At 34.9% G+C, this 19,105-nt stretch overlaps 1 protein-coding gene and 1 long non-coding RNA gene across 2 annotated transcripts; both read left to right on the top strand.

The window, feature by feature from the left end:
• Nucleotides 1-8,544: 8,544 nt before the first annotated feature.
• LOC148853561 (uncharacterized protein At3g27210) lies at nt 8,545-12,782 on the top strand. The gene is made up of 3 exons (XM_088986116.1): nt 8,545-9,158; nt 11,438-11,518; nt 11,946-12,782. The coding sequence occupies exons 1-3, from the start codon at nt 8,957-8,959 to the stop codon at nt 12,380-12,382; spliced, it is 720 nt and encodes a 239-aa protein (XP_088842242.1). The 5' UTR covers nt 8,545-8,956; the 3' UTR covers nt 12,383-12,782.
• Nucleotides 12,783-12,984: 202 nt separating this feature from the next.
• LOC148853560 (uncharacterized) lies at nt 12,985-13,705 on the top strand. The gene is made up of 3 exons (XR_016113242.1): nt 12,985-13,084; nt 13,187-13,283; nt 13,404-13,705. It is a non-coding gene; the product is annotated as an uncharacterized LOC148853560 (long non-coding RNA).
• Nucleotides 13,706-19,105: the final 5,400 nt, after the last annotated feature.

The following is a 19,105-nucleotide window of genomic DNA, read 5'->3' as shown; positions in this document are numbered from 1 at the left end:
CGCAGTTCCAATGCTAGTGACAAGTAACGGTCCAATCGGTTCAATGCTGACAAAGCCAGCGAGCCCAAACTAAAATCAAAAAGGTATTTTTTATTGTAAAATGATAGTTTGGGAATTATTGACAAATTTATCAATCACGTGGTGTCACATGCAAACGGAACCCAACGGTCGAATAGGGCAGGGGAAGACTTAAACAATTGTCAGAAAATTTAAGGATAATGTAAGACAATAGCTAAACAGACAAAAAAAAAAATTGATTATTGGATTCATCAATCGCCAAGTGGTGGCTGGGATGGCATGTTAGCTGAGTAGTCACAGCAGAAACGCGGATTCTGAGTCCCATTATTTCCACGTGGAAATTTAGTATATTGTGTTAAATTTGATCCAACATCGTTAGATCCAATCAAATTTTGAATCAAAATCAATAAAAGAATTTTGTTAACAGAACTAAGTTCAGATATGGCCAAGGTTCAAGTATCGCAACTTATTAGTGTATAGTGTACAATACGTATCAGTTTTCAGTATTTCCAACACGTTGAATACTTTGAATTGGTTATAATAAACAATTATAGATGTAATGATTTTGTACTACATAAATTGATACTTGTTAGTCAAAATAAAATAGTGATATTGCTTTTTTGCTTTGTATTTTTACTTTTTAGGCGGTGTTTGCGTTTGGAATCGTGATATTGCTTTTTGCTTTTGACACCATACAGGCACTACGTATTTGACTTTTAAACTTAAAATGGGCACCCATATTGTCTGTAATTAGTTGGCTTATTATGCAAGTTGGCTCCATTTGGTGGTCAATAGGCCCAATACTTTATTAATTATTATTATTTTGTCTACGTTACTGTTGCTGGGCCAGGCCAATGGCCGACCCAGCTGATAGCCCTACTTATCGTTCCTGACAACTATGGGCACATGGAGTGAGCTTTAGGAATTATTATTATCATCATTATACACAGTCTATACAATTGCGTGCATTCGTTTTCTTTCTCCCTTTTATTTTCCTTTTATTCCTCTTTTCCTTGTTCTATGATCTAAAGATGAAGAACTTTTGTTTGAATTTTTATGTTAAGTGATCTTGATTAAACTAGGGATTAAGGAGTTCATTACAAAATGAGGAACTTGCAACCAATGATGGTCTGGCTATCAGGTTCCCTGCCTAGACGGAACACTTCTGATTTAATTCCATGCGTTAGGCATGGATCATGCTTATCATTTCCTTCATGGTTCATGCTATATTTTAGTAAAAATGGTTATGAAAATATATTAGCGGGGACCCATGCGGTGCATTAGGATATAAATCTTTTTCATACTAAAATATTTTAATTATTATTTTTCACCAGCTTAGAATTATTATTACTCAGAGTTGTTCTCACATCCTTACCCATGGGACATTATAACTGTGCATTGAGAATATCTTCTTTGTGATGGTATTCTGTGGATAAAGATGTGAGAATAATTTGTGGATAACAGATCCCTAGTGTATTTTCACCCCACTTAAAACTTTATTTTCCAATTCTTGATTTGTTTTACTTAAAACAAAAAATTTTCAATGTAAAGAAGTGTAAATATAGCTCAAATATTTCTGTCTGAAAACATTTACACCTATTATCTTGAAGCAAACGGAATATAAAATAAAATAAAATAAAAAAAAAAGATAGCAAATTCCGCGAATTGTCTACTTTCTAGAAATACAAAAACATATCTAACCGTGGTGAAATATTTAACATATAAATAATACAGGTTTTAACAAATAAAGGACATGAACTATGGAATGTTTTATTTCAATGAGCGTTGGGCATGGTTCAAAAGTAAACTAATTATATTTGTTACGTATGCAACAGGGTGGATAGAATCATTATCATTCATCGACATCTTGTTAGTGTTGTCCCATTTATATGGGGTCGGCTCTGGGAATCCTGTCTCACTATTTCATTCTGTTCAACGTCATATTCATCAGGGAATTATAGTCGTTTAAATCATATTTTACTATATCCACTCAAGTCCTTTTCCATCTGTCCCAAATTCTTCTAACCCTTCAACTTGTAATAGATATTTTTCTCAAATAAGTATTATAGATAGAAATAATTTTCCAAAAAAATAAAACATGGATAGAAACATGGGGTATTTTGCATATGGAAACCATGCAAAAATAATTTCAAAGCATGTTAGCCCATACAGATACAAGCACGTACCCCTGTGCCTGAAGCGTATAATGTGCTCTGTAAAAACCAATTGATTAATGAAATATCTCTACTATGGAAAGCACTTATCCACTACACACAGATGTGCATAGCCAGCGGGGAGCAAACCCCCACCACCAATGAAAACGATAAGCATTAAATAACGGCCTGGGCGTAGGAGGAACCAAATGTTTATTCATCGGTGTGACTGAAATTGAGGACGAGACATCTCGTACGTGGAAAGCTAATAAATCTGCTTGAACCGACTACTGAAGTGGATAGATGACTCATCACAACATTATGTTATGGTGTAGACTGGAGTTATGACTTTATGGGTGTGATAAATCCAGTCATTCTGGTTTGTACACGAATTTTGTTCTAGAGCTTTTCTGTTTTATCCTTCTACCCTTATCTCTCTCTCCCTCTCTCTCTCTCTCTCTATATATAGATAGAGAGAGAGAGAGAGAGAGAGAGAAGGGAGGTGAGGGTTCTCTTACTAGAGACTTCACACGTACCTTTTCTTTCTCTCCATTCTCATATATGTGCATATTTATTTTATATTAAATTATTAAAAATTTTATAGGTCTTTATTATCTCTAATAAAATTCATATTTACTTCCTAATAAATCTATATTTCTCTCCCTAATAGTCAATGTTTGTAATATTTTCCTTCTTCATTAAATCCTTATTTTTCTTTTAAAACCCAGATTTGCCCACCAGCACATAGGGCAAACAAATCTAAACAAATCATTGCTTCTTTCTTTGAGTTGCCAGGTTTTTTTTCTCTATTTTGCTCCCTTCCTTGGGTTCAATTTTTTTCCTTTATTCTTATTAATTTAATTTAATGTAGATTTGTTTAATGGATTGTTCTAGTTCAATAATAAAATGTAGTAAAAAGAACTAAATATGAGTTTTTGTTATCTTCATCAGTTCAATTTTGAAATTACTTTTTTGGAACTTGGTTATTAATCTCATGTTAAACACATTTTTTGGTTTTATATGACTACACAATGGGAGGTAACTCATTGCACCAACCCAAGTCTCTTCTACAACTAACTAGATAAGTTATCAATTGAACCATTATCACTTGGTTTATGTGGTTCTCATAATATATAAACTATATAAAAATGAAAGTTTGAAGCTCAGTAACTAAAAAGAAAAATAAATATTTTTCTTTTATTCTACACGTAAAATAATATAAATACAACATCCCATGCATCAATCACACGGGTCATCGCTAATATGAACCAATTTAAACTTTGGCCTGCTGGTAACACATTATATAACTATTGCCAAGTAAAAGAAAAAAAAAAAAGGAAAAAAAAAGTAATGTTGCAGGTCATAAATATGAAATGTGACAATTGAAGGTTAGGTATTTCATTTTAAGTGAAAAAAAAAGTAATGTTGCAGGTCATAAATATGAAATGTGACAATTGAAGGTTAGGTATTTCATTTTAAGTGGTCGTATAGACTTAAAATAAAATAAAAATAAAATAGGTTGTCATGGTTTCTTCTTTGAGTGTGCATGAGGAGCGTTTCTTTAGGCTGTGTAACTTAGGTTACTTTTTTCTTTTAAACCAAACAGTTGACTGTAATACAGGGGCCCTTACTCTTTTAACTGAACCGTTCAATATCACATCAAGTCATCAACAGTTCCTTTATTACAGAAATGATAATAAAATAGGTTGTCATGGGACAGCTCATTCATGCACTGGCAAGGTTGAAATATCATACATATTGGTCTGTATATATATATATATATTGAAGTTTTAACCGGTTCAGAGAATGAATGAATCTTAAACTATATTTATAATTAAATGTATATATATATATATAATTTCATAATTTCTTATATTGGACCCTACAACTACAAGCCAGCCATGTATTTAAATTTTAAAACACAGTTAATTAGTATTGTTAATTTATGGGTGTAGAATCCAAACAACCTTTATAAATTAAAACAAAGGAGAATCAACAGCTGCACAAACATGATTGGACCCTTGATAAAATACACTATAAAATAAAAAATAAAGTTGGATATGCGTTTTCAGAGTCCCACGTTGTCCGTGTCCCAAAGAAATCTGAGAGTTGTGTAACTACAAACTGGTTATTTACCACCATTTCACTCTTCTTGTAAAATGAGACATTCTAGTTTCCTTATATGGATAGGATGTGGGGAGTGATTTGAGCACATTATTTTTAATTTTTGTTTTCTTAAAACAGGAGTATTCCATTTATCAATTATGCATCTATAAAAAAAAAAGAGTATAAGCTTTGACAGATTAAAAAATGCCCCTACCTATTTGTTTTTTTCTTATCATTATAAAATATAAACAAGAGTTCCCTTTTGTCTTTGTCTTTGCATTTTCCCAAAATCATCCCTAATAAAATATTAGTGATTCTTATCATGGATGTTGGTGGGGTTCTTATATTGTGGAGATTCTCACTCTCATCTTTTTTGTCTTTTAAATAAATATTAAATTCATTCGTTTTTGTTTTTAAACGAACTTGGATTTGGCTGTGCTAGAGGCACATACAGCTTATATATGTGAACTTCACATACCATAATTGAACTTCATCGAAAGCTATAATAGTGGCAATAATAGGAACCATAGAATTCTATGCGTATAAGGGCCTGTTTGGTTTATAGTCGGAAAAAAAACCTTTGAAATTAGAATCGGAATGATTTATTCATAGTCTGTTTGGTTCAGATAAGAATAAGAATGAAAATTGGAATCACCAGGAATGGGATTTCATTCCCAAAAGAGGGGCAGGGAATGGCCATCAAGGTTCTTAAAAACGAAACAGAAATAGAACCGGCTAAGGGACCAGTTTCTGGTTAAGCAATTCAACCGTCCAGGTCAAACGGTTTGACCTATGATGTCATAAATAATTTAAAAAATTATAAATAATAAAATTAGCACAAAATTAAATAAAATAATAAAAAATACAGAAATACAAGAAATAAAATTATCTAAATACAAAAATAATACAGTACAAAACACATAAAATATAAAAATAAAATATATAAAAATTCTAAAAAATAAAGAAAGAATTTCAAAAAATACAGAAAAACAGAAAAATAAAACTATCTAAATACAAAAATAACAAAGTACATTAAAACACAGAAAATAGTAAAAAAAACAGAAAAATAAAACAGGAAATTACAAATAAATACAAAAAATACAGAAAAATACAGAAAAATAAATCAGAAAAATGCAAATAAATACAAAAAAATAGAAATAGAAAAAATAAAAATAAAAAGTAAAAATAAATACTGAAAAAAAGCAGAAAAATAAAACAGAAAAGTGCAAATAAAAACAAAAAAATATAAGATAAAGTTGCAAATAAGTACAAAAAAATAAAACAAAAAAGTGCAAATAAATACAGAAAAATCGGGCTCTCCGTCAGTGGACTGGCCTGATGGTGGTGTGAGTGTGTGACGGTGGGCTTGCCGGTAATGGTGGTGTGACGGTGGATTCACCAGTAATGGTGGTGTGACGGTGGGCTCAGACTTGGTCGTAGGTGATTGCTGCAAGCCTACAATTGTTACTGCCACTACAAACCCCTGCCCAATGTTGCAAAACCACCTGCCGCTGCTACAAGTCGATCGTTGGACCTATTACTACTGGACGGCTGGACCTACTGTAAAATCAACACTAGTCACTGTAGATGAAGATCATCGATGTTGCTGGTCGTTGTAAATCGCCGTTGGTCGCTATGTGTTGTCGTAGGTCGTGGTCGTCACAAGTGGTCGGTTGGGTGCAAAGGCTGAGAGGAGGAGGGTTAGAACGAAAATGGGGGTCGTTCTAACCTTGACCATTAGTAAGATTTGGGGTGGGGATATGAAAGCCATTTTATTTTTTGTTTTTCTATTTTATTTAAATCAATGAAAATAAAAAATATAACCCATGAATCGTTACTCAGGGTGAATGATTTAACAGTTCGATCACCCGGGTCATCGATTTTCTGACTTTTCAACATTTTTAAGGAATTTCCAATTTATAGTATAATCGGACCTAGGGGCTGACCAGTTACTAGTTTTTCTTGTCCAACCGTTTGGTCTAGTCCAATTTTGAAGACCATGATGGTCATTCCCTCAAATGGGGTAATGTCATTTTAGAAAAAATGGAAATATGATTTTGATTCTGCCAAACCAAACAATTGGAAACGAAATAATATAATTCCAGACCCCTATTCCTGCAAACCAAACGGGATCTAAGTTTTTTAAAAAGAAAACAACAAACCACCCACTCTTCAAAAGTAGAAACCAATACCAAGTAATATGCAGTATAAAAATATTGATATGATACACTTATATTAGTGTGTATTCAATACAAAGTTTTTTTTTTTAGGAAAAAAATTAAAAGTTTAAAATAAAGTGCAGGAACTTTTAGGCCTTAGTAATCTTTCCTTTTCCTACCTTTTCCTTCAAACCAAACATAGCCTTAGTATCTACAAGTTAAAAAGAAAAAAAAAATAATGATATTGGTCATTCATATGCACTAACATCCACTTGAGAGTATCAAGCTTATGGATATTTTAATCCCCCTAACATGTATGAAATGCAAACTGATTGATAATACGGATTTTAATAAAACATGGGGAAATATGAAGTGTTTTGATTTTAATAATTTTTATATTTGAAAAAAACATATTCCTTATATGCATGCATTTGATTTATTAAACTTATCTTTAGTCATTCATAAATTCTTTGAAACTGAAGAAAAAAAGAATCTATTACCTTGGCTTCTCATTCAGACCATCATGAGCCAAGTCTTGCACGGTTCAATGTCTAAGCTAATGAATTAACAAATTGAGTTAATCATATTCAAGATATCTAAACAAGCTGAACTCAGATCCAGCCTAGTCTAAAATCGGTTGCCCATTATACTTTAGCGGATATTGCTGCTCCGAATTAATGAACTTGCTATTGATCCATATCCAGATCACATGACGAATAATGTATTGTAATCACAACGGGCTCGATGCCATTTCCTAAAGCTATGTTTGGTTTGAAGGAAAAGGAAGGAAAAGGTAAGAAAATTTATATAAAATTTGTAAAGGTTTTCTAGCCTAATGATAACGATAAGCATCTCTATCGTGATCACTTTTGATTTAACGAGTCATAAATAAGCACAAATTCCATATTAAGATAACAACATTCACCCAGAAAAGAAGAAAAAAAAACAAATCCATATAACAGGGAGAAGTACTTTCACATACAGAAAATTTGAGAAAAAACGAGATAGAAATATAATATATAGACAGATAAAAAGGGAGAGCAAGATACCAAACTCTGGACTTCTGGAGTGAAGTCTGGAAAATATCCATCCATTTGTCCATTTCTATCTTACTAGATCATCAATCATTTTCGCTTTATTAACTTGATGGGTTAAGAAGGCTTTACATGCGTGAAGTGTGAACTGAGTTACTTGACTATGAGATTGAGATGAGAATGAGAGAATAAGAATAATGCTTGCCGCCCAAGCGCAAACCTTACCCCCTAGGACCACAATATCACACCGATTCAATGATCCTAACCGTTCAATCTCCCTTTATTGATTTTGATAACCTACCAAAAAAAAATAATGCAATAATAAAAACACACATAAAAATAAAATAAAAATACTGGGTATCCGAATCAATCAACCAATGTTGTCTTTATGTCTTATGCTTTCATGTTCCATCCAAGAGACAAAAACAGAAAGTTGGTTTAGTCACCACCTTCAACAGAAGCCATTAAAACCAGAGGAGGTTGGGTCAGTCATTAATTAATTAGTCAATGCTCCTCCATATTTATCAGATTATACGTGGCCCAATGACACACAATACGCATCGTTAATGCATTTATGCAAACAAACTATTAACCAAATAACCATACAAACCATGGCATTTTTTATTGACCTCTAACCTGCATTGACTCGTTCCGAGTTTTGGGAGGTCTGACAGCTCCTCTAGGCACCCGCATGCCGCACCCATAGTTTTAGTTTTTCTTTGAATGTGTGTGAGAAGGAAATGGCCCCTTGATTCAATGGTTGAGACTATTATTACAGAAAATTTAAACGTCACGGACCTAACTCCAAACGGCCAGGGTTCCGGTGAGCTGATATTCCCAAGTCGATCGGTTGGGCTGCCTGTCTCCACGACTTGGGTCGTGGGTCGTGAATAAAAACCCGGATCCGAAACAAATTTTAAGTTAGTTCAGGTTACACATAACGGGTTTGGTTGATGGATATTGGATCGGGTTAAAATAGGTAAAATAAGTGAAGTGTTAATAAATATTCCAAATTTTCTCTGGATTTGCAGGAAAATGAACAAGTATTTAGAACGCCAGAGAAACCGCCAAAGCACAACAGGTCAAGCAAAGAACCGGAACTCCCAAAAGGCAGCTTTTCCTGTTCTGTTTCTCAGTCGAGAAAAAAAATCAATAAAAGAGCCCTAGTTTTTTCTTTTTGATTTTTTGTTTTTTTTTCCTTCCATCTTCCTTTTTTTGCTTTGTTTTATTTTTCAAGGACCCACTCGGCCACTCTTGTGGGTTATGGCTTCACTTTCAAGTCCAATCTCCCTCTTCAGATTTTCTTATTTTCGACTCCTTCCTTCTGCATAAAGCCAAAAATACCCTCTTCTCTTCTGTTCTTCTTCTACTCCAAATTTACTACCACTTCTCCCTGCTTCTGACTCTCTTTCTCTCCAGGTTCATGAAGATACTATGGAGATGTTTTGAAGCTGAGTGAGGAAAAAAAGGGAGCATTCTCTTAGAAATGGGTTCTTGTGTTTCCATCCATAAGAACCCGGATTCAGCCATAAAGTACCGTTTATCGATCGGTTCTAAGAGCAATAAGGTATTGATTCCCTCCTCCAATGAGGAAAAACCCGTAAATGGTGAACACCCGATCTCTGAATTTGGCTTCAAGTCTCAGTTCTTGCCTCAGCCGCCCTCTGTGACTACTATTCGGGACTTTGGTATGATCCTTTTTTTATTTGTTCCGATGCATATGCATTCTTCTTCTTCTTCTTGATTGATTTAACTGTAAGAGTTAATTTTCTGGATTTTTTGCCTGAAAAAAAAATCAGATGTTGATTCTTGTTTTCTGTTTGCCATGTCTGGTGATAAGTGCAAATTAGATATGAATAATCCCTTTCTTTGGTTATAGTTTACTTCTCAGTCAATTTCTCATCTAGGATTTGTTTTAGAGATGAGTTTTGTTCTTTTTCTTTCTTTTGCAGTTGGCAAGTTGAACCCGTGTATTTTCTCTTCTTTTTTTCTTCGCTATTTCTTTCTCCAAATTCTGAGATGGGATTTCTTTTTTAGTGAAAAAAAACGGATTTCGCATTTACTTTGATTTACGTAATCAGTTTTATTACTATTTTATACTGATCTGGATTTTGCATTACTGCAGAGTTCGACTAAAACTGTACTGTTTGTCTTGTGGGTTGAATCTATTTATTCACAAGGCTGTGCAGTTTCATCCATTACCGCCTATAGTAAGGATCCTAGGTGGATTAAATTGCAACCGTAGATGTTAAGAGACAGTAGCTTATTATTTGAAAATTTACCCTCAGGGCTCATTTTCTTTGAAATGAATCCAGGATTCGTAGCCTGCCGTTGGATTATATGCTATCCAAAAGAAAACTCAGTGTTACAACTAATTAATTCTTGAATTAATCAATTATAGTGTGTTCTGTCATTTATTGTGTTATAACTGATTAATTATTTATAGTGTGTTCTGTCATTTAATGTGTTATAACTGATTAATTCTTTGAATTCTTCCATCCTTTTGGATTTTAGATGCAATGGATTTAATATGCCAAGATCATGAGACTAACTGCTTTTCAATCATATCCTGTATGGATTGTATATTGTATAATTTGTATATCCCGCTTTGCATATAAATCTGAATTCTGAATAATATGTCTCTTTCTTCTCTCTCTCTCTCACCTTGCTTGTCATTACATGATGCTATCTAGATTGTGCTGTGCAATTTGTTTCTAGATCAGTTACAGCGCCCCCCCCCCCCCCCACCCACACCCACACACACACAAAAAAAAAAAAAATCCTGCTTGACAGCTTTTGCAAAAGCAAAAATTAAAAGGAAGTAGGTGAATTTCAATAGATAGGCCAAGTGAGCTGGAATGGCCAGTGTTCATTATAAAGGGTTATTTTCATCAATTTGGCTGGGTCAAGCTTTGGAAATAAAGATTATTTTGTCGCTGAAGTCCTGGGCTTTATTCAGATATCCTTCTCCTGTAATCAGCATTTCCTCTACTATGATGTAGTTATCAACCAGGTAGCATGTGCATGGGGTCAAAATTACTCAGGGTCCGTTTGGTTTGTGAGAATAGGGGTCTGGAATCGGAACTGGAATTGTAATGATCCATTCTATTTCCAACTGTTTGGTTGGGTGGAATCGGAATCCCATTCTCATTCCTGGTGGAATGGCATTCCCCCATTTGAGGAAACGGCCATTCCCTCCCCCTTCCTTGGAAATGAGAATCCATTCAGCCAATTCTGATTCCAGTCTAAACCAAACAGGTGAGGGGAATAGATCATTCCAACCGAGGAATTCTGATTCCGATTCTGGCTGTGAACCAAACGGACCCTCAGACAGTAAATGTATGTAATGCCCTGCAATAATTTCACAACTGGAAAATGAAGGGGCCACTCAAAAACTGGGAAAGATTGTTGCAAAACACAATGGGAATGTCCAATAAAAATAGGGCAGAATTTATTCTGTGGTCAGGTTTGTAAAAAATATTCTCAGTGCTTCCCCAAATCTCTCTGTTATTCTGCACAATGTGTATTGGTGCCTTTTCCAGATATGGGACAAAATAAACCTGTGGTCTCATATTGACTGCTATTGTGCTCTATACTAGGGTATTGGAAAAAATGAGCCATTGGATAAATTCCTTTACCACTTAATAGATGATTTTTACTGTACAAAGAACGAAACTGTTTGATGGCACAATGTGTGATACAGGATATCTCCAAAACATGGGTGGTTAATGCCTGATTCCTGACTAAGCTGTGTGACCTGCTATTTCTGTGGTTCTGTCTTCATGTGTTAATCACCATTTTTAGTTATCATAATATGGCAAAATCTATACCAAGTCGGGGTTTTAACTGCAAGTTTGGATAAATATTTGCAAATGATATCATGTTATAAGTTTTAGTTATTTTGCAAAAAAAGGAAAACTAAATTGAAGACATATTCATATCTTAAATAATCTTCTTTTCTTTGTAGGTAGTAAAGAGGAAACTTTTTTTGACTCCCAACCTTGGTTAGAATCAGATTGCGAAGATGATTTCTTCAGTGTCAATGGTGGTAAGATCACATCAACTAGTATAATATTAAGTCTCCATGTTTTGCTTTCTCACAAGAAATCATGTTGTACCTTATTGTGCTATCAGCAACATTAGATGGCTTTATGTTACATGTTGTATGTTGTACACGTGCTCTTCCTAGAATCATTTCAGGCCATCTAGTTGGCTGGCCTGCCCTCAAATGGACAATAGCCAACAAAGCACCCACTCTTATGGTTTTGGCTTTCCACTGAGAAAAGCTCATTTCTTGGTCAGTTGCAATTTGCAAATATTGTTTTTTTTACAAGTTGACCAAATATATGGCACTGCTCTCTTGCATGAAGCTAAAGCTTTACAACCGTTGTGATAAATTTCTTTATGTTTTAACATTCTATTAAAAATTTTGGGTGTTACATGTTGCCCTGATATTAGGTCTGTCTTCTATGCAGAGTTTACTCCATCTCGTGGCAGTACTCCAGTTCATCAGAGCAGCTTCATAGGAACCCCTCGACTTAATAAATTTCCTTTTGTGGATGGGGCTGCCAACTTCAAATGTGAACCATCCCCAACTGATAAGAAAAAGAAATTAGCTGAACTTTTCCGAGAGAGCTTTGATGGAGATGTGTTCCTTGGTGATCAAAGTGTTGCAGGCAACCAGATTATGACCAATGGAAAGCCAGAATCTAAACCATCAAACCTTGACCTCCCATATGCATCTGGAGCAAGCTCCATCTGTAATAGTGAGACAACTCCTGATAGAGACTCCAAGCATGAGAAAGAGAAACCATCCAGGGCTGTACAGTGTTGCCTTCCAAGTATAGTCCCGAATCTTGGCTTTAATGAGAGAAAGAAGAAACTGAGCCCTGGCCGAAGTGGTGGAGGATAACAGAAACTGATTTCCCATTCTCAGTGATAGGATTCACTTCTAGATTTGTGTAAATGGAAAAAAAAAAAAAAAAAGCCAGGGTCTGGGATCGCCCAACTTACAAATTCCAATATTTTTCCTCTCCATAGATTTTCATAATAGAGGTGCCATATTATTGATATTCTCTCCAAGTCCTAGTGAAAATTTTCAGATCCAACGGCATGTATAAAAAGAAAAGAGAGAATGCTTTTGTGATTACCTCCATCGAAAGTGTTAGAGTCTTAGTTTAGCTACTTTTTTAAGCAAAGCTGTATTATCCTTTTCAAGTTAGAGGTACTTCCGCTGTAAACAAACTCGAATGCCCTTGTAATGGAGAAAGATGGATGTATGAATTATGAAAGGCAACTATTTATGTATAAAAGAGATACGTGTGTGTTTTCTCTTCCATTGCTGTTCTAGATCTGCCATTTCTGAGTAGTATATCCATATGAAGGCATTGCTGTAAATATGCGAGCTTGCTGCTGGTGCAACTTGAGGGTAAGCGGGTTGAGATTTACTCTGATTGGAAGGTCAGGTTCGTTTTAAGAAACATAAGAAATACATAGTTTTGAAGGACTTCTGCTCTCCTGATTTGTATAGGTTGTTTGAACATCCTCACTGTGACACTCTGACCATGAAGGCATTGCTGTAAATATGCGAGCTTGCTGCTGGTGCAACTTGAGGGTAAGCGGGTTGAGATTTACTCTGATTGGAAGGTCAGGTTCGTTTTAAGAAACATAAGAAATACATAGTTTTGAAGGACTTCTGCTCTCCTGATTTGTATAGGTTGTTTGAACATCCTCACTGTGACACTCTGACCATTGATCCATCCAACAGTTCTAGCTTGAGAATTACCCCCAAAAACAGAAAATTCTAGCTATTGGTGAAGTTTCTCCAGCTCAAAATGCTCTATAAATAATGTGGAACTCTATAAAATGTATATTCTGCACACAGTACAAGCAATAAGCTCAAATGAAGGAATTTCATCTCTTCTTATGGACAGACAGAAACGACCACTGGAAAGAAGGGAGCCCGAGCATGGACAACACTGAAGGAGAAGATGTATAGTCGAAATGCTTGTTGAACATACGATTCCTTGGAATGGAAGAGGCAAACGTGTTCTCAAAGCACTGATACTGATGGTCAATCTCTAAACTGTCTACATTTACAAGCTAAACGTTGTGGTCTCTTTTGTTTGTCGCCGTTATTCACACAGTAGGCAATTTCTAGTTTTCTACGGCACCGGAAGGCCCATGTTACATGAACGACTTAAACCAATGAGCATGCTGTGCTGCTTATCTCCCATGTGTTAATCATTTATCGGGTTGAATTTGAAAACACAAAAGGTTAGGAAAGTTTTGTTGTCGAATACTTGGAAGCCAAGGATTGATACACACGGAACATATACTCGATGATGGTGCATTCATTGAATTGTTACCGTAAAAATTAAAATTTTGAGCCTTAAGTTGTGTTTGTTTTCGGTGTAAATTGTCATCGATATAAAAATAGATCGACGGAGTTCAACACTGATGGATTTAAAATGAGTGAATTGTTGAAACTTTTTAAAGTATAATAATCGATGTAAAATTCAATTATGCATAAAGTTTATATTGATTTTCAATATAAAACTTAAACTAAAAACAAAGACATAAAAATACGGACCTAGATTTAAGTTTTACACCGTCCTTATTTACACAGAATATCACTACTAGGCAAATCATTGTAATCACACTCAATGAACACTCAATATATATTCTGACACCTAAATTGCTTTAAATCTTTTGAAGAATAGACTCGGGTATTTTAACTTTTTTTCAAGGACAGGTATTTACTGCTTACCTGATCCGCACCACAAAGTCTGAGACCCTTTTTGGCTAACACGTAAGTTGATCAGATTTGGGTTTTAAAATTAACCTGTTTAATAATAGGATTATATTTAGATATAACCCTAGATTAAGATTCGAATATAAATTAATTTTATACAATTTGCATTTTATCATACATAGGAAAATATCCATAATACCGGAAATATATGGAAAGAGCTTTGACCGATTAAACCCCATGCATTTTGATTAAAAAAAAACGCATGATTGGTTACTATTTTTCTGAAAACGGTTGATTAATCATAATTTTTCTAGTATCATACTCAAAGCCAATATAAATCTGAACCTGACCTGATTACAGCCTTAATTACCGGATGGATGTGAATTAAACATTGCCTTTTTTTTCTTTTTCTTTTTGTAAAACTCATCAGCTCAGAGACGCACAGTATATATTCACGGCAGGGGAGAGGTCCCCAACACATTGCCATTAAAGTTTGCCTAAAAGCTGTTTTGTCATTTTCAACTGTAAACACCTATTCTGTTTTGTCTTTTTTTTTTTTTTTGTTGTCTCGAAAAGTATTAGGTGCTCTACTTTCATGGCAATCCCGTAAGTGCGAGTTAATCCTCAACTCAACTGCAGCTCACTCAAAATGCCCCCCTTTTTCTTATTAAACAAACATTGTTTTAGTTAGGCTTTAGGCATTTAAAAGTATTAGATGCACTACTGTTTTCAATAAAACAGGATATTCCATTTTTTACTAAGGCTGCGTTTGGTTTGAAAGAAAGGTCCCTACCTTTTACTTTCAAACCAAATACAGCGTAAAAAGTAGGCCTGCTGCAGCTTCGGTGGACGGTGGATTTATTTGACTGGGCTTAGAGCCAATCTAGGCCCGAAACCGGATTCAGTCAATGCAAGCCTCATTCCAACAGTCTTTATAATCTTACATTGGGAATATCTCCCTATGAAATAAAGTATAAAAGTACGGAAATATTCCTAATGCAAGTAGCAAAGGCTGTTCGAATACAATGGAATTTGCACTGACTGAAGCCAATCTCTCTAGGCCCAGCTTTAACTGTGAAACCTAAGTACCCAAACCCAGGCCTGACCTGAGGTTAAGCCTGACTTTGTAACCCAAGTTTGGCCCATGATTTTGATAGGTCAAAGATTTCACGCCCGGACCCAGCCTAAAGCCCAAAAATGGAATTAAGCCCAGAAAAAGATCAGGTTGGTCAAGCTGGGCCCTAATTAAAAGTAACAATGTTATGAAGGCGCTTATGGTCAAATACAATAAAATGTTGATGTTACAGGGGTATTGCTGTCTTTCACTACCCTTAAATAGAAGATGGAGCTCTAATCATAGGCCCAAGAAAATACAAAGCGGAAACCTCCAAGCATTGAAATTGTGCTTGCTTTCTAGTTTATTGCAAGTTTTATTAATCATCTTTCACCATACATTTGCATTTGGAGGTGTATGGTGAAAAAAGATTTGTAAGGCATGAGAGGATAAGGAAAAAAAATGTGTTCATAGCATTTTGTATTTTCTCTTTGGCTGGTAACTAGAACATCCTCTGTTATGATATTTATTATTCAATGCCTTAATTCCACAAAAACGAAGAAAAAATTCTGGTTGGATTAAAATAAATAAATTGATCATTGAAATTTTTTTATTGGCCTCTTATTGGGCATGGGCCTGGACCCAATACCGCAAATCACACTTACCTTTTCTGCACCTTTTTTCATAAAAGATATGACCAAAGAATCATAGAGGAAATGGGTGGGGGACTGGGGACTGGGGCAAGATGTTTTTGGTGGGATTAGAAAATGGTTGATTGGTGTCACGTAAAGGAAGAGAGAAGTGGCTGAATGAAAGGAGAAGATAGAGATTATCTATCTACCTGTGACATCACCCCGATGCCATATAAGGTAGGCTTTACAGTGCAGTGCTTTGCCATAGTAGGACTATTAAAATATGGCAATTTCTATCGTACCAGAAAAAAAATGTCTGAGAAACCTTAACCAATCTGAAATCCAAGGTTAGTGGTAACCAAATTTTTTGGTACCGTACTTTAGGTTTTTTTTTTTTTTTTTTTCCTTCAAAGGCATATCATAATTGAACTCTTAAATACTGAAACTTGTAACCACCTATAATGCTTAAAAAAGATACTAAAAAATGGAAAATGCAATTGATAAGCCAGATGATTGAAGCTCCTTGGCTTACTGGTTATGTATTCCGAATCTTCTCATGGCCGGTGAAGAGAGGATGCTCAGCTCAATGATATCGTGCCAATTCATTTATAATAATGGGTATTCATCATAATTCACAGGGTTTTGGTCGGGTTCAGCCTCGGTTAGTGCAAGTTTTTGTTTATACCGTTTCAAAAGTCTTTTGCAATTTTTTTGTATTTTTCTGTTTTTGTTTCGCAATTTGTTTGGTATTTTTGCATTTTTTATAATTTTTTTATTATTTTCTACATTTATCTATAATTTTTGCATTTTTTGATATATGGTTTGAGCTAATTAGTTTTTGTCATGTGGTAGTCTTGAGAGAGATTATTCTCTAAAAATTTATTATTTCGGACATACGAACTATTATGACCAATTTTTTATATTTATAGATGAGGATAGATGGATTAGTATGGGTGAGGGTGGTTAAGAATCAATATAGATGGATCAATATGGGTGGGTTAGGGTGATTTATAATCATTTAACAATGATTAATGATGGATCATGATGGGTTGGTGGATCAATATGGGCATATTGGTATTTAACCCACCCATTTGCCACCCCTAATTAGTAATTAGGGGTGATTTATGCTATTGGTTGAAGTGTGATTTATGCTATTTTGATCTCTCGTGTTATAGCGTCCTATTGGTTGAAGTGTAATTCTTGATATTTGCATCGAAATTGTCTCTTGGATAAATAAAAAAGAGTAGTGGTCATCAAAAGAGATCTAATGCGAGTAATCAGTACCTTCAAAATTTTATGATTACATGTTCCCTCTTAGCTACTCTAAAGGATACTTGTGAATTGTAATCATCTAGATGTAAGAAATCAAATCAAATTTAATTGAAAATATAGAATAGAAGACCACTAATGTGAAGGAATGCTAGAAAAGCAAAAGGGAGAAAAAAAAAAGAAAGAAAAATTAAACTTATCAATTGAGATATGTTCAAGACATTGTCCTTGAGCAGAAATTCGCATATTTTCGGCTAGGGCTGTTCATAAGAATGCCCAACCCGAGCAAACTGATTAACTCGGACCAACCCAACTCGAGTCGACCGGGTTATCATCAATATCGATCGGTTTCGGGTTGGGCAAATATATAAATCGATATATCGAGTCAATTTCGATTTTTTTGTGTGAAAACCGAAACTAATCCGACCCGAATTGAACTAATCTTCTACTAGTTCGGTAGTTTCTAGTTTGAGTAATTTCCTACTTAACTATAACTAGTATTCTACTAGAAATAAAAGGCTCATTAGACAATTACAATTAGAATAGGCAATCTATCAAAGTTTCTAACTTTCTATAATCTTTTACACCAAATAAGCAACCCATTAGGCAATTGCAATTAGAATTCAATTAGGTGTCTTTTTGTACAGGAGCAAAACCGAAATTGACCCAACCTGACTCAAATCGATCAGGTCGATTTCGATTTTCACCTCAGGTAATCCGACCAAGTCAAATCGATTGGAAAAACCTCAATAAACCAACCCAACCCGACCCATGAACACCCCTATTTTCGGCCAAATTTGATGCATACAACATATAGGTATGTAGGCGTCCTGTTCCAAAATTCATCAACCTGAGTGGCTCCCACTAATCATGCACTCAAAAATACTTCGCTACAAGAATTTCAACAAATTTCAAACTTGATTAATGTGACGCATGAGAATGGAAAAATGCCAAAGACAATTATTGATAAGGCTGTCAATGCGTCAGGTATACCCGAACCAACCAAACCAATTATGTATCGGTTATAGTTCCATCTGCTGTCTTATTGGGTCGGTTCCAGTTCCGTAATTGTCGTCCCAATTATAATTGACTCAAAACTGGTTTTTACTGTTCCAAACTGACTCAAACCCGAACTGATTATATATAATTTTATATAATATAATATATTAAATGTCTAAATTTGTAATGATTATATGAATAATATACATAACAATATACATTCGAAATTGTAATTTTAATATATGCTAATATAAAGAATTACATATTAATATCGATTTCTTTAACAAAAATATAATTTATATAAAAAACCACTAACCATACTGCCGTATTCTATGCATATACAGTTACATATAGAGATAGCAAATCAATGAATCAACAGTTCAACACAATAGACAAACCGTTAGACCCATAAATCAGCTACCATAAATCATAATCATGTATAGCTTTTTTTTAATATTAATAAAGTGGCTTTTGGGGCGTGCAAGACAGTCACGTTATCAGATCTCAACACTCGACGATCAGGCCGGCCTGATTCCATATGTCCATCACTTGGAGCGTTCCGATGGACACTTGCCTGGCGCGCTTGGAACTTGGAAGGAGTGCTAACTGACTTGTTCCTGCTTGGTGAAAAGAGTAAAGTAAAACTCTTCTCCGTAAATTTTGATCCCAAGTTCCCAACCATCTTCAAGACTTCAACCTACCCCACGAGATCTGTTTCTCGCAAATAGGCGTCTCATAGACACATCCACCGTGCATTGATAACATCTCACGTGAATAATAATTATTAAATACGGGAGATGTTATGTGCGTGTGAGACGCCATTTGTGAGGAGCAGATCCGGTCTCCCAAAAAAAAAACAAAAAACAGTGGATAAAAAGTGTCGGGTGGTATGGTGGTTCTCAGTTTAAGAAATCCTCAATCAAATTC

Source organism: Nelumbo lutea, chromosome 4, assembly GCF_056320005.1.
Source record: "Nelumbo lutea isolate HS-2025 chromosome 4, American lotus-T2T, whole genome shotgun sequence".
In the NCBI taxonomy this organism is placed as follows: Eukaryota; Viridiplantae; Streptophyta; class Magnoliopsida; order Proteales; family Nelumbonaceae; genus Nelumbo; species Nelumbo lutea.
This window is presented reverse-complemented; position numbering and strand designations above follow the sequence as displayed.

Coding starts and splice junctions, on each gene's coding strand:
- LOC148853561 (XM_088986116.1), top strand. CDS start 8,957: ATGGGTTCTTGTGTTTCCATCCATAAGAACCCGGATTCAGCCATAAAG. Junction 9,159..11,437: donor GACTACTATTCGGGACTTTG/GTATGATCCTTT, acceptor TTTTCTTTGTAG/GTAGTAAAGAGGAAACTTTT. Junction 11,519..11,945: donor TTTCTTCAGTGTCAATGGTG/GTAAGATCACAT, acceptor TCTTCTATGCAG/AGTTTACTCCATCTCGTGGC.